Genomic DNA, 15,439 nt, shown 5'->3' with positions numbered 1-15,439 from the left:
AGCCTGGAGTGACTAGGAGGGACGCTGAACTGAACCACACTGTGTAGAGCCCCGAGTGCCTGTACACAGACTGAGCTGGCCTGGCCTGGGGCAGGGAAACAGCAGTGCTCCGGGGGCCCTTACCACGACTGCTGCCACCTGCCAAGAACTGGGATGACAGGCAGCCTAAGATTCAGGGGAACACCCACTGTTCTGGGAGATTTGTGCCACAGCCACTGAACGGGGGTCCTGGATAAGGCATCAAGCTAGAGGAAGAACCAGGGCCAGGGCAAGGTGAGTGGAGTGGCATTTAGAAGAGGGGGCCAAGGCCGGGCTCTGACCTTCAGTCAGGGAAGGGCTGGCTGTGGGACTTCAGACCCGGACAAGCAGCTTAGGTGCCTTTTGGACCGAAGTGGACCTGGGTTCCAGGTTCTCCTAGCATCCCTTGATCCCGACCTGCTGCAGGGCATGGCTGGCATACCCAGCCCTCTACCATCAACTCCCCAGTCCAGGGGAGGGGTTTCCCTCCCCCTTCACGACATAATCCAGACATTTCTGTTTCCCTCTTTCTCTTCTCTTGCTCACTCTCTTCCTTCTGCGTTTTTTCTCTCCTCTTCTTCTCCCCTTCCCTTCTCTGCATACACTTTTCTCTCTCTCTCCCCTCCTTCCCCTGCATGGTGGCTGAGAGCTGCTCTCCATAAACCTGCACGTACACACTTTAACTTGTCTTGCATTAGCTCATTTTGGCAAATCCAATAAGGTTTATCACCGGCCACCACAATGATCCAGCAACATCTGAGGATGATGTGGGAAAGCCTTGCTGGGTTTTTAGGAAACGCCGATGTGACTGAAAGCCCTTTCCAACTACACCTCCTAGCAGTCCTGTTCTCACTCAGCCTCCAGCCACACAGGCTGCCCTTTGTAGCATTCACTATCTATCACCTGACAGGAAGCCATTGGTTCGCTGTCTGCTGAATATTGAATATTGGCCCTGGAAATCCCAACCCACCTCACCCCCACCCTGCACTGCGCACTGCCTCACCCCACTGTACCCATGTGGCACCAGGACTGAAATATCGCAGATGCTTGGTTTGTGCTGAGAAACCCAGCTGCAGTGAGAAGACAGAGCCGCTCGGGCCTAGAGCCCACAATGGAAGTAGAAGAGTCAGTGTGAACGCAGATGGCTTTAGGTGTACTTAAGTACTTCAGGCTCAGAAAGAGCCATTCAGAAACTGGGGTGCACCTGGGTAAGCAGGGCGATGGCCACCTGGAGGCCACACACTGGTATCTGGATGCCTAAGGTTGACCCTGACAGCTGGGTACCAGCCACTGCCTTAGCATGTGCTAACTGGAGGTAAGCCAAGGAGAGGAAGCTGGGACCTGACAAGGGGTCTCAACACTGTTGATGACAGGGGCTTTATTCTTCGGGTTGGGAACACTGTTAGGAGTTTCTAAGCAAGGGGAGTGATTAGATTTGATCGTTAATTTATAAGGATTAAGCTAATTGGGTGTGGAAAATGGATCAGACAAGGAAGGATCAGGGAGCAGAGTACCTGGGGAAAAGTGGTGACCTGAGGCAGAAACTGTGGGTCTGGGGAGAAACAGGGCCATGAAGACCAGAGAGAAGCCATGGGCCATACTTTCAGAGACAAAAGGTTTGGTATTTGGGAAGACTTTGGACAGGAGAGCACAATAGACACTCTTGTCAGTCTTGTGCCTTGTGCCTTGATTTAACCAGCAGATGGAAGACAAAGAGGGGAGAATGCTGACTCCCATGTAGACACTGGATATCCCCTCCCAGGCACCCAGATAGCAGGAATGCCTCCACCCGACAGAAGGAGAAATCCAGGCTGTTTCCTCACCTGACCATGGTGGGTCCCTGGTCGGCCTACGGCCATCCCTACTCTCAGGCACACTCCATAGGAAGCTGCCTCTGGACCCTGCTCTAAGCAGTTAGGGATTACTTCAGGCTCAGAGCCCAGGGGCTGGGAATATGTGCAAAAGCAAGCAGTTCTGGGAAGCAGAATAGACTGCAGAAGGCCAGGGGGCAGCGGTGGCCAAAGTGTTCTTTGGACCTTGTGGTTGCACTAAACAAGAGCCCAGGCACCAGCCTCTCTCCCCACCTAACTCACTCCCAACCCCAAACCAGGCTTCCTGCAAGTGCGTGACAGGATGGACCTTTAGGGAACAAAGATTTTTCTTTAAACGAAACAATCACAGTGTCACCCGAAGCTGCCAGGGATACACATTGCTCACTTGCTCTTCTCTTTTCCTTTGTTCGTTTGAATCAGTGTCTCACTACATAGCCCAGGCTGGCTGATACTAAAGATCCTCCTGCCTCAGCCTCACCAGTGCTGGGATTGCAGGCTTGGGACCCCACACCCAGTTAGATCACTCTATGATAGGTGTTCCTGGCACATGCTTGTCTTGGTCCATTTTAAGCCTTTGTTCTGGACTCTGAACTGGTTAGAATCCCAGTCCTCAACTGAAATATAAAATGCAGACAACAGTTGTTGTGTGTCATCTACCTCCTGGGAGTGGTGGTTGAGGTGAGGCCTGTGAAAGGCCTCAGTAGACTTTATTTCAAAGTACAGGACCTTCCTTATGGAGTGCCCAAGCTCAGGTAGGTGCCTGGGTAACTCAGTCCTCCAGGGACTGGTGGCTTCACTAGCAGCTGCTGACAGAGCTGTAAGCAGGGAAAAGCTCTTCTCTGCTGCCACCCCGTGTCCATTTGGGAAATGACAGCCTAGCAGAGGTTAATCACCTCTTTCCCCCAAAGGCTGGGTGTGGAGCCTGGCCGTGCCCGTATGCTGTCACCTGTGTACTGGCACATGCTTGCTGGCAGGTGGACTCAGTGAGACTTTCATGGGGCCTGACCATCTTAGATGTACCTACTGCCTCTGACCTTTGCTCATCGTGCGGTCCTCCAGGGAAGTTTCTGACATGCTTAGAGAGCTTTCTCAACATGCTTAGAGTGCCTCTTAGAGTTACAACATCACGGGTGAATACTAAGTATTTATTTTGCAGGTAAAGAGGCAGTCCAGGAAAGACAAAAAGCAAACGAAGAAGCTGGGCAGAGGCCAGGTCATGAAAAGAACAGAGAGGCCTGCAGCCACAGGGAAAGCAGAGGCAGGCTTTGGGGGGATCCCAAGCCTGGCCTCAGACTGGAGTTGGATGGGGTTCCAGAGACTCAACCCCAGGTACAGCACTTGCAAGAGACACTGAACACCAGGTCTGGGGGACAGCTCTGCTGGAAGAGCCGGCCCCCTGCACAGCTGAGGTAGCTGGACTTTTCTCCAGGGTTGGGGTACAGCCCATCAGCTTTGCCTTGACAAAAGGTGTCTAGCCCTGGGCTGAGTCCCTGCTCGGGCTCAGAAGGCTGTTGTGGCCCTGGTACTTCCTGTTCTGGGCTTCTTGTAGGCACGGATGAAAGACCTAGAAAGACAAGGAAGGTTCAACCAATGTTGTCCCAGCGGATTCCAAACCACAGGCCAGGCACAGAGCAGAAGCCACCGGAGGCAGCAGCCTGGCCCCGCACACCCCATATCCAGACCACAGCCACACCTACAATCAGGCACTGCCTGCAGGACAACCTGAGCTACACAGTAGCAGGCAGCAATGACCACACACCAGCTGTGACACCTAGTCATATACTAGTGAGGAGCACCTCGGGGGTCCCACAAAAAGGCTGGCTTTTTGCATGATAAGAACAAAGCGTCCTAGGTTGAGACCTGTGGAGGGAATCCGTTACTACACCCCAGTAGGTATTGCCAACAAGAAACCGGAAAAGGGTGCAAAAACACATAGTTTCAACAGTTCCCTTAGCTCCCGGGGTGCATAAAATTTGAGAAATCACAATCTTGGGGCACAGTCGTTTCCTCAGAAAGGGTTATGAGAGGGGAGGGTGTGCACCCCACTTTCTGAATTCAGCCTGTGGTCCCCTTACTCACCCAGCTCCTGCTGCAGTGTCCTGATGAGAGGGTACTGGCCCTGGTTGCAGAAGGAACCAGTGAAGTCATCGAAGTCCAAGGCCCAGACCATGGCCCCTCCTAGCCCCTTCTGTTTCAGGTAGCTGACCTGGGGGCACGAGCAGACGTGGGTGATTAACGTGCTCTCTACTGGTTGTTATAGGCTTTGGTTACCTCAGGGAATGCTTCCCCAAAGTTCTGAAGCAAGCTTTGATTTCACAGTCTTCGTGTCTTCAAGTCCTTGTTCCCCTCAGGGACCCTGGGGGAGTACACTGTGGCTCTGTGTTCCCTCTAAGCTATGTAGGGCACCGTGGTGTTTGTGGAGAAGGGCTGGTAGCTAGGGTGATCAGGGCCTCTTGCTGACCTCACTCTCCTTCATGGGTTCCACCCTGCCCTCAGGGTCCATCTTTTCTTCCCCACCCTGACTGCTCACCCAGTTTCCTCCCTGGAGGACTACCTTCCAAGCTTTAGGACTTGCCACCAGCACACTTCCTCTGCAGTCCCTCCTCCCATCTCCTCGATTCCCACAGAGAACATCCATCTGAAAGATTCTGCCACTGTCCACCCCAGGAGGCCTGCTGACAAACTAGTGTAGCTCTGTTGTCTTCAGGAGCTGAGGGTCTCCTCAGGAGGAGAGGCCAGGAAACACATACAGGAACCCATATTGGGCAGAATGAAAGGTTCCTATAAGCAATTCAATGACACATAAACATGTTCCAAATCTGATCAACAGACTGGATAAAATCACTTGTCCTGCCATGGGTATTCCTCCTTCCCTTGAGCCTAGAGAGAAGCACTCTGCCATTGAGCTACATCCCCATCTTTCCTTGTGCCTTTTCTTCATCAGTGACAAATATTCAAAAGCTGTCACATGAAGAAGCATTTACAGTTTTGGGGCATTTACAAGAACACTCATTCTTGAAGAGGGTTTGAGTACTCATCTATGGACAAATCTTAGGTCTACCTGGTACCACCTCCTCCCAGCAGGGCTGGCCCTCACCTTGGCTCTGAAGCTTTCCACGTCATCAAATCCCACCCACTGGTTACCCTGGAAGGCATAAGGCACTTTCTGGTCCTTGATTCTGTGTTTTCCTTTCCAGGAGCAGACCTGCAGGAACAGAGCTGTGTTAGGGAAGAAGAAGAAGAAGAAGAAGAAGGAGGAGGAGGAGGAGGAGGAGGAGGAGGAGGAGGAGGAGGAGAAGAAAACTAGTAGGTACTGAAAAATCTGCCTCCATCTTCGGCTCATGCTTGTTTATGATCAAATCTTTTCTGTTCCAGGAAATAGCAATGATCCCTTTGTTTCAGAAAGGTTATTATGACCACCTGTTGTTATGATCACATTGCAATGACTACCTTGTTATGAATACCTTGTTTTTATTTCAGGGAGTTGTTATGAACAACATGTTATACTTATGTTCTGCTTTTGTAACCCTCCTTTTGCCTGCCAAATCCCACCTTTGGAACCTCCCCTACCCCTAAACTATAAAAATCCTTATTTTTCCCATGCCCAATGCTGACCTCTTAAACCCCACCTTAGGGGGAGACAGCTCATGTACACAAATTTAAAAAATCTTGCTGTAAACAATGGCTTGCTTTAATTAATTTGGCCATGATGGTTTGAGTTAGTGATCTTTCTTCTTACATCTTTGGGATGAACAGTGCCTGTCCCTTCGTGCCAAGAGGAGACCAGAGATTGGAAAATTTCCATCTGAGGAAGCCTAGATAATATAGTAGATTCTGTGGAGACACCTAGAACTGTAGATTTAAACTTCAGGCACCTGAATATAAAGATTTACACAAGGTGGCCAGGATGAGATGGAGTTCCTTTGGCCAGAATTCTCCATGCTTACCATCTTTACCCAGAAAATTCAGGAGAAGCCCTCTCTCCTCCCAAGGGCCCCTGGCCCTCTACCATACTCAGGATAGTAAAAACCTTCTTACCTCAAAGTAAGCCAGTATCCCTCCTTCCCTAATATAGGGGCCTGGGGAACCAGGCCCTGTGGATGGGGCCCCAACTCTGCTGTCTGATGAGGAGGCCAGGGTGAAGGAACGTCCGTAGGTGGGCATGCCAAGGATCAGTTTGCTGGCAGGGGTCCCCTTCTGTAGCCAGAGTTGCACAGCAGCATCCTAGTAGAGAAGGAAGGTCTGCTAAATCTTGGTTCTGGTTGTCTGAGAGAGCAAGGGGGCAGGATCTCCTCTGCTAGACCCAAAGCTCTTCATGAGCATCCCATTTATGCCCATCCTCTTTCAACATCCCCTTAGATTCCTAAACTCTGTGAAAGAAGCTGTAAGGCCAATAGCCAGATTTAGGGCTTTGGAACCAGGCAACCATTTACTAAACAAATAGTCACTGATAGTCTGCTATGTGCCAGGCTCTGTCCTAGAGGCTTAGAATACATCACTGGAAAAAGCAGACAGAAATTTCTGCCTTGTTTGGCAATGTGTTTACAACAAAACCAATACAAATAACCTTTTGAATTTAAGGGCGTAACGTGTTTGTGATCCTAGCAGATATGACACAGGAAGCTGTGAGCATGTCTTTGTTAACTAGTGTAAGTCTCACCTGAGAACAAGATCAGAAGCTTGGGTTTGCATCCCCAGTATCTAACCACCCACCCCTGAACAAGGCCTTTCCACAATCGTGTGTTAGTGGGAATGTAATCATAGGCCTATGGCTCGAAGAGATTTGATCTATTTACACTGAATAAATGTTGAAAGATAAAGATTTGTTCTTCAGCCTAGATTATGGCTCATTTTCCTCACGGTGAGTCTAGGCCTCTTAGGTAAAGGGCAGTTTTCAATGCATTGATTTTTTTCTGTTGGTGTGAATAATTTACTTGTGAGCTTTCTGAGAGAAAAGCTCAGATCGTCCTGCCAACCCAAATGGCACTCTTTATGTGTTTGGACAGGAGACTCCTCTGGCCAGAAACAATCATCAGACACACTGTGTGACAAGTAGAAGACTTGTGGTCAAAGGAAAAGGCCTTCTTTTCCAGCCCAGACAGTACCCAGCTGTGGGACTCCAGCCCCACGCCAATCAGCTTTGTGTCTTTGTATCCTTCACTAGGCTGAGTAATTTAGCTTCCTTCAAAACCCGTGCTGTTTTTCAGATAAGGTGAGCAGCCAGCCCACAGTATGAACTTTGTGAAAGAACCAGAGAGATACCTAACACCAAAAACAAAGGGCCTTCTAATTTGGGGAGCAGTGCAGTGGTTGTCGTAAGAAAGAGAAATGATATGGTTATTCTTGACTTGTGAGTTTACTCTGGGCTTATGTAAGGTACCCAGACTGCTCAGAAAGAGAGAGTCAGGCAGGAAAACCCAACTGCAGTCTAAGACCAGCCTGGCCTTTCCTGGTGATCCTGAGTGAGCTCCCTTTGGTGTTATTAACCCTGGACAAGAGATGAGAATGTAAAACACATGGAAGCCATATTGGCTGGAGAGTCAAGTTCCAAGGAGGCTTCCTCTTTGGTTTCCTTGTGTGTCTGATGACATAAAAGTGACTTGAGCTATTCAGCTAAGAAGCTGCAGAGAAGTGAGGCTTCCCCCTCAGAAGTGGTTTGGGACAGACTAAAGCAAGCAAGCAAAGACAATAGGAAAATCCTGGTTCCTTCGTATCTCACTTGGTTTTCCTGTTTTTCTTTTCCATTAGGCACTTGGGGTTCAGTTGAGGCCACTCACAGGTCCTGCTGATAGGGTATCCCTGCCTCACCCCGCTGACCACTTACCACATTGAGCTCAGCATCTTTCCCACTCTCTTCTTGCCTTTTGTAGAGGGGGCTGTGATGTCCTGTGGTCTTTCCCCAGGAGCCATAGAAGTCATAGGCCATAAGGCTGATGAAATCCAAGCTCCTGCAGGAGTGTGGGGAAAGGAGGGAGCAGCATGAGAGAGGACACTCTCCATCCCTCACCCTCCACCATTCTCGTTCCCACTGTGGCCGTTGCCATTGTTGTTGATGTCTTTCCCCTACTTATTGTCCCTTCAGCCTCCTTAGGTGTTTCCTGCTCTGTGCTGTGATTTTGCCCTTTTGGAAACAATCTAGCTTGGTGCTGCCCAAGCCTTAGTATTACACAAGTCCCCTGAGAATCCCACTAAAATGTAGGTCCTCACTCAGCTGCATTTCCAACAAGCTTTCAACTGTTCCTCCATCACACACACACTCACAGAGAGAGAGACAGAGAGAGAATATCCCTCTGTGTAGCTGGCCTGAAACTCACTGTGTCGAGCCGGCTAGTTTCAAATGCCAAGATCCACCTGCCTCTACCTCCTGAGTGTCTTGGGTGCCGCAGGGGCTCCACACACCACACTGCAAGCTAACGAACACGCGATTTCCCATATTCTTGCTGATGCTTAAGGGCTTTATTCTCTCTCTCTTCCTTCCCAAAAGGTTTTCTTTCTTTAACAGCAAGTACCCAAGGAAGGGAAGAAAAAGATCACCCAACCAACCTCCACACCCACAGAAAAAATCTGGGAAAATGGAGTAGCAGATGCAGAAAACAGGGACAGAATTCCCAGACATCTGGTAGCATCTGCAAGCCGAGTCATGCAGGCAAAGATCTGCTCCACCCTTGGAGGGCATGAGACTCACAGTGCAATCTTGTCCACCTCATAGCCAGCATTCACATGGCCTTGCCCAGCCGCCACAGCTGCACTCAGAAGGAGCCGTTCCTTCCCTGAGGCCTGGGCTTCCTCCTGGAAGGCCTTAGCTAAGTCCTGTGGGAAGAATGCAGAGTGAAGGCAGGGGCAGGAGCTAGCAGGACCCTCCCCCCCCTATTATATCCCCACAGGTGTTCACACTCTGGAGTCTGAAGCTGCTGGCCCTGGGTGCAGATAAGAACTCAAACACTGTGGGGCACCACCCTGGGTCACTTGGCAGACTAAGTGACCCTAGGCCCACCCAGTTATACGTGTAGCAGGGCTGTGAATCTCTCTTTGTCTACTGCCGGGCTCCCACGGCTTCCTGGGTACTCCCAGTCAAGGTCAAGGCCATCAAAACCCTGAGTGCGCAGGAACCTTGTGGCTGAGTTAACGAAGGTCTTCTGGTTGCTGGCCATGGCCACCATATCTGTGAACCTGTGGAATGATAGAAGAGGTGTCTTGCTCAAGGGCATGTAGGAAAGTACTCAGGATCCCAGTCTTGTGAGGCCAGAAAGGGCTTTAGGATGGCTGCCCAGGGATTGCTGGGATATTTGCTGACATGCTGGTGGACTGCTTAAGGAAAGGAACAATAAAAGTGCTTTCTAAGCCTTAAAATCAATGCCACCAAGGCTTCCCCAATCCCCTGGCAGTCTCTGAACTGTCTCACTGTCAACCAGAACTATCCAAGTCCCCTACCCTCCATGGAGATTGGGAAAAAAGATATAGGTTTCTCTGATGCAGTTAGGGGGGCAAGCAGTGACTAGCAAGGAGCTTGGAACCTGGGACCCCCGGGTTGAGCTTCCTGGCAGCTAAGTGGAGTGCTGTGCAGTGGGGACCACCTTTGTGCTGCCCACAGTCTTCCCGAATCGCCACACTAGACCCATCTCCCTCCTCGGTGGACCCCCAAAGAATTCTTGGACTTCTTAAGGATTTTAAGGTTTTTTACAGACTGATTCTATTTCTATTTACTTTTATTAACTTCTAACTTAATTAAGCTAATGGTGTCTATTCTTAAGTCCATGTCTTTGGGAATACCAAGCTAAAAATTCTAACAATCTCAATAAAAATGTAAGTGTTATTTTGGGAAGTTGAGTCGTAATGTTTACCAGATTCTCAAAAGGTCTCATGGCCCAAAGATATTTTTTAAATATTTAAAGCTTTGGAAATTATATATTCTAGATTTTTTTTCTAGGAGATGTCTAGCTTCATTGTTTCCTTAAATTAAAAAAAATTACAGAAATGGAAAATAATTTGTCAGCCAAACTCAATCTCACTGACTAGATATCCCATTCAGAACTCAGAAAACACACTGCATGCTGTCTGGGATTCCTGGTTCCCTGCCCCCATGTCATGGAAGAGTAGAGTGAGGCTGGAGAGGTCAGGGCTCCCTGTGCTGTTTTAGATTCTGGACTCCTGATAAGACTGCATCTATAGCAACCTGGAGCCATGCCCGCACCTCTGCCTTCTCATCCTGATGAGGGCCTAGAACCAGAGGGAAAAAGCCTCAGTCCTTTTCATGCTTTGGCCTGGCCTACTTTCCCTGAGGAGGGCCCTGTCTGCCAGTGTACCACATTCCCATCCACGGATTCTGCCACCATGTCCACTCACTTCTGGGTACCAAAGTTCCAGCCCCCGATGGCTAACAGAGTCTTGAGCTTGGGGTTCCTAAAAAGACAAGAGATGTGTGAGGCTGTATCTCTCGGAAAACTGACAAGAGTAATAGGTTAAGAGGGGTGGTAGGAACAAGCCTGAGCATGCAGGCCCCTGGGTATGCAGCCTGCACTGACAATGGGAGCTAGAGTTGGGGAGAGACATGTGGGTAACATAGGGGACCCTGTGTCTAACTAGGGCAGCACCACACAGGTGCAGGAACACAAGGAACTGAGGCAGTAAGTGACCAGAGTTCCCAGAGGGCCTTTGTAAGGTAGCTGAAGTTGGATACATTTTAGGGCGAGCCCAAGAGGAAGGATTTTCCACAGAGTGGGAAATGGTTTTGCAATCCTGATTCTATTTGGATGTTAACCAGCAGGGCCCTTTTACAAGTCTCTCATCCACCCCATGACTTCTCTATAAGCACGGATGACCAGATAGAGATGATGTGACCTGCCCACTGCCACACAGCAGGTTGGTGGCAGGGTTGCAGTGATGGAGAGTTTTCTGGGTGTGTGTGCGGGTAATCTTTCCACCAATCACCCAACTACCCCTAAAGAAGGCTCACATCCTCTTTAGGCTGTTCAACTCCTGGTAGAGAAGTTGGTCATTCCACTCTACAGGGCTGAGCTGGTGATTTTTCATGCCGGCAAAAGCATAGATGAGGTGGGTACACAAGTTGGGGTCCACATCCCTGGGTAAGAATCGAGCTGCCCCCGTCCGGTACTGGGCCCAGTTGGTGAAGTAGCAGATCAGTTTTGCAGCAGAGCCTGACCAGTAAGAAGGAGGGGAAAAAAATGTGAGTCAGAAGTGCCCCTAAAAACTGGTGGCCTCTGCCCCAGGCAGATAGCACCCCTGAGTGTCTTATAGACCTAAGCTAAGGGCTGACAGCAAGAAATAAACACAGCTTGCTTTTGTTTGGGCAAGCACCTCATGGTTGGGAAAGCATTTGCATAGGTTGTCATAGGGCCACAGGCCACCTGTCAGTGGCAGCACCCTCATTACCAAGCTCAGTTCACCATGTGCAAACTGAGGTTCCTGCGCTCAAGCCCCTTCTCAGTCAGCTTGACCCTTGAGACAGCAGAGCAGGGTACTAGGATCCTGGTCTCCTGACCCCTTGACATCCTAGGCTCAGAGTCCAGGTCCCTAGGGCCAGAGCCCGCAGGCAGGCTTCTCTATCTGTTCCAGGGATTGAAGCCTCGGGAAGCCCGAGACAGCCCATCACAAGGCCCAAAGGGAGTTAACATGACATTTCTTTTGCCAGAGGAAGAGAGGTGGAACCGTCAAAGCACAGCTGGGAATACTTCACAATGCCAATTAAAATGCAAATGCATGAAGCGGCAGAGAGCAGTTCCAGTTCCAGGCCTGGGCTCATGTTTCTTTAATCTTCCATTAAAGTAGTTTGCATTTATTTGTTATTCCTTGCAGAGATCCTACATTTATCAATGCCACAGCTAAGGTTCTAGTAAAGAGCCTGTATTACCCAGGGAAAGGTAGCTTGTGTGTCTGGTGTCCTTATAACCTGTGAAACCCTGCAGGGGAGGCCCTACACCCGGTGGGAGCTGTTGCTGATGTCCCTTGGAGGGCAGCCCTGAGCCAGGACCAGGACACCAGAGCAATAATTACTGCCTTCATTCCTGCATCAGTCAAAACAAACCCTGGGTCCATCTCCCATTCGGTCCTAGTCCATCAGGACTCCCTGGGGCCACTTCCTGTATAACTCTGGGATGTCCGAGGGAATATTTTATGCCAGAGACCTGGCAGCATGCTGACATTGGTGTCTAGGCCCCCAGAACTTCCTTTCGTTTCAACAGGGTCTCTTTATGACCTCTCAACTGTCCCCCTCTGTGTGTCTAGTGAGAAGATAGAGGAGGGGACAGGAGTGTAAAGCGACTGTAAGTGAAAACTCAGGCCACCCAACTCTGAGCACATGGTCATCTTTAAGAGAGAAGAACCTTTGGATAGTCAATGGCCTGACAGAAATAACCCAGGAACAGAGCTTGTTAGAAGCCTTAGAAGCCGTGTGTACAAGGGTTGGTGAACGCCTCTTAGCAAAAGAAAGAAAGAAGATGCCGAGGGCCACCCAGGAAGTATTCAGGAGGCACATGCCACCACTGTACATCAAATGTTACAAAATACATTTTATACAACAGAGACAGTACGCTGGGTAGGTGAAAGCAGGTCCTGTAGAACGCTAGCCTACTGCTCATGTAACCCAACTTCCTCCTCTTAAATTAAAGTGGGGAAATCTGCCCTCACAATGTGTCTCATAGTATAACTCTATAGCTGTTAGCCTGTAGACAGTGCTCTGTTCAAGGTGCTTACAGACATTAATTCCTGGCCTACGCAAAGTCTTCTTACTGTGCCTGGAAGCAGCTGGGACTTCACTTGGCTTTTGGAGAAATCCCCAGCCTCACTACTTCCTCATAATTGTCACTTCTGTGGGTGCCTGCCTGACCCCTACTGTGAGGCCAGGAGGGCAGATGAGCATCCAATGCTAAGCCTAGTAGGCTTACCATCCTCAGAATAAGAGCCTGAGGGGCCCTGGACCACTGGTACCCAGCAAGTAGGTGGGATGGGAAAGGGACTGTGAGTTTGAGTTGCTGCAATGCCTAGGAAATCTCTTAGATCTTTTGTTTGCTTGTTTGTTTGACATGGAAGCCCTCTTCTAGCTCTTTTCAGCTTCATACCCATCAGCAAATCCAAGCACAAATGTTCTCACAGAGACCACAGCTTTGGACTTGTTCTTTTATCTCTGGGCTCAGAGTCAGTGGGAAAAAACGGTCAAGGCAAGGACTATAGGAACTGTGATACATACTAGAAGGTGTGCAGATGCTGTGAGAACACAGATGTGGGAGCACAGGACCTCAGAAAGACTTGGGAGAAGAGGACACAGCCAGTGCCATGCTTGGAAGGAGTTCAGCTAGTGGGTGAGGATGCAAAGATCTTGGAAGAAGAAATGGTGGGGCTTTTAGGAAAGCGAGAACAAATACAGGGCGCTGAGCTTTGAAGGTTAGCCCTCCTGGTCTGTCAGTGTGTCCGTGTGTGTGTGTGTGTGTGTGTGTGTGTGTGTGTGTGTGTGTGTGTATACACGCATGTGTATGTACACATGTATGTGTAGTGGCTGGAATGGAGGAATATAACAGAAACAGGGTTGGGCTGAGGGAGCAAGTACTGGCCTCAAAAAGAGATGCAACTCACCCCACTGGACCATCAGCAGAGTCATCACACCTAGGCAATGAAAGAGAAGACAGAGGTCACGATGTCATTTTCATCATCAAAGGTCCAGGCCTCGTGTGCCGATGGAGGCACAGGGGGTGCAGGTCACCAAGTAAAGTGAGTTTCACACAAGTCAAGCTTTCTCCTTCCAGAGGAGACTTGGGAGGAAACTGTCCATCTCTTCACAGGCTTGACAGCCAGGGGTCTGTCCTTGTCCAGACTTCATCCCAGAAGCCAATGGAGTTTTCATGGCTATGAGGCTGCTCAAGAGCCCCAGTTGAGGGTGGTATGGATTTAGGGAGATCATGGAAGACCAGCAGATGTGGGGTATGCAGAGGAAAAGCATCTCTGCAGAACAAGAGGAAAACCCTCCCCAGTGCTAGGGAGAGCCCACCTGGAAGAGCTGGGTAGGAAACCCCCATTTTTTTTTTGAGACAGGGTTTCTCTGTGTAGCCTTTACCACTCTGCAATTCACTCTCTAGACCAGGTTGGCCTCGAACTCAAAGAGATCCTCTTGGTTCTGCCTCCTAGGTGCTGGGATTACAGGTGTGTACCACTGCCACCCGGCTAAGACCCCATCTTCCGATGGGCTTGGCACCTGCTCCCCCTAGTCCCAACGATTCACTTGGAAGAAGAGGCTAAGATTGTTCCTAGCAGCCTTGGAGACCTAAGGCTTGCAGACTCCTTCAAAGAATTTGTTTTTACCTTTCTGATGACCTTGGATTTTCTTTTTATTCTAAAAACAAAACAACAAACAAACAAACAAAAATTCTGCATGAAATTTGCAAGCAAAGTCTTGGTGGTGGGGGAGTGACATGGTGAGTAAGAGCACTCACTGTTCTTGCACTCACATTAGGTAGCTCACAACTGCCTATAACTCCATTTTTAAAGGGATCTGATGTCCTCCTCTGTCCACTGTGGGCACCTGGATGAGTGTGGTACACATAAATTCACCCAGGCATATGTACATACATTATAAGTTGTTAATATATATCATGTAAATATGTAAAATAATATTTTTTTGTAAGAACACCTAGTGTTCTTGGCCCTAGGCTACCTTTCTGGAGGACAGGCAATATAAGCTAAGGGAAGGTGACCCTTGGCTGGTGCTTCTTGGACCAGGAGGGGGAAAAAAGCCCAGTATAGGGGCTCACTGACTGTATTTTGAGGACAGGGCCTATGAAAGAATGCTTCTTTTACAGTATAAGCACTTGTGGGCTGAAAACAATAGCCAAGGCAGGAGGCAGGAGCAGGCAGAATGGACCAAACATCTCCTGAGCCCTTTTACTTCCTTGCATAGCATGAGGGAGCCACAGGCCATTGAATAGCCTCATAAATGGCCCTTGAAGCCCAGCCCATTCTCCCTGTCCAAGCCTACGCACCTGCCCAGGCCGTGGACTGTACCATGATGCTGACTCTGGCAGCTGTCGGCTCCGTGCACACCAGCTCCTCAGGTCCTGCTCTGCTCTCATCTGACTGGCCTACTGCAGAGCCAGGAGTGTTGCAATAGATGCCTGAGGGAGGAGAGAGAGAGAGTGCCCAGTGGCATGAGTTCAGCAAACCTGACACAATAGTCTTTGGCAATTCTTGCTTTTCTGGAAAAATGAAAGGGTGGAAAGTGGGCTTTTGCTATTGCCAAACGAGGAGGCAGAGAGAAGAAAGTAGGAAGGGCACGCAGCCTTTCTGCTGCCCAAGCATGACTCTGCTCTTTGTGTGGGTTGGCAGGACCATGTGCAGACCCAAGCCTCATGAGGCCCAGGAGAAGACAAGGGACTCAGCAGCCAGGGCAGCTGTGGACTAGATCAGCTCTCCCACTTCTCTACAACCTACTCTTGAACTTAGTTTCCCCTTCTTCATGACAATGGGCTACAGAGATAAGCTGTTTTCAAAGTGTTATCTTTTTGCTCTCTACAGGATACTAGCTTGTTACAGCCATGACTGAGAAAAAAAAATCCACAATAATAATAGTGATTAATAATTCAGTG

At 49.5% G+C, this 15,439-nt stretch overlaps 1 protein-coding gene across 1 annotated transcript; it reads right to left on the bottom strand.

Annotated features, from left to right (window-relative positions):
* Window positions 1–3,169: 3,169 nt before the first annotated feature.
* Window positions 3,170–14,887, bottom strand: Chit1 (chitinase 1). Its single transcript, XM_055598169.1, has 11 exons — window positions 14,837–14,887; window positions 13,437–13,466; window positions 10,804–11,005; window positions 10,194–10,250; window positions 8,855–9,020; window positions 8,536–8,660; window positions 7,675–7,798; window positions 5,889–6,074; window positions 4,948–5,055; window positions 3,930–4,056; window positions 3,170–3,414 (listed from the first exon to the last, which is right to left on the bottom strand). Exons 1-11 carry the CDS (start codon window positions 14,859–14,861, stop codon window positions 3,170–3,172), a joined length of 1,395 nt encoding a protein of 464 aa, XP_055454144.1. The 5' UTR covers window positions 14,862–14,887.
* Window positions 14,888–15,439: the final 552 nt, after the last annotated feature.

This window comes from Psammomys obesus, unplaced genomic scaffold (assembly GCF_907164565.1).
Source record: "Psammomys obesus unplaced genomic scaffold, mPsaObe1.curated_primary_1811, whole genome shotgun sequence".
Lineage (NCBI taxonomy): Eukaryota > Metazoa > Chordata > Mammalia > Rodentia > Muridae > Psammomys > Psammomys obesus.
The sequence above is the reverse complement of the archived record's forward strand: the minus strand, read 5'-3'. Positions and strand labels throughout refer to the sequence as shown.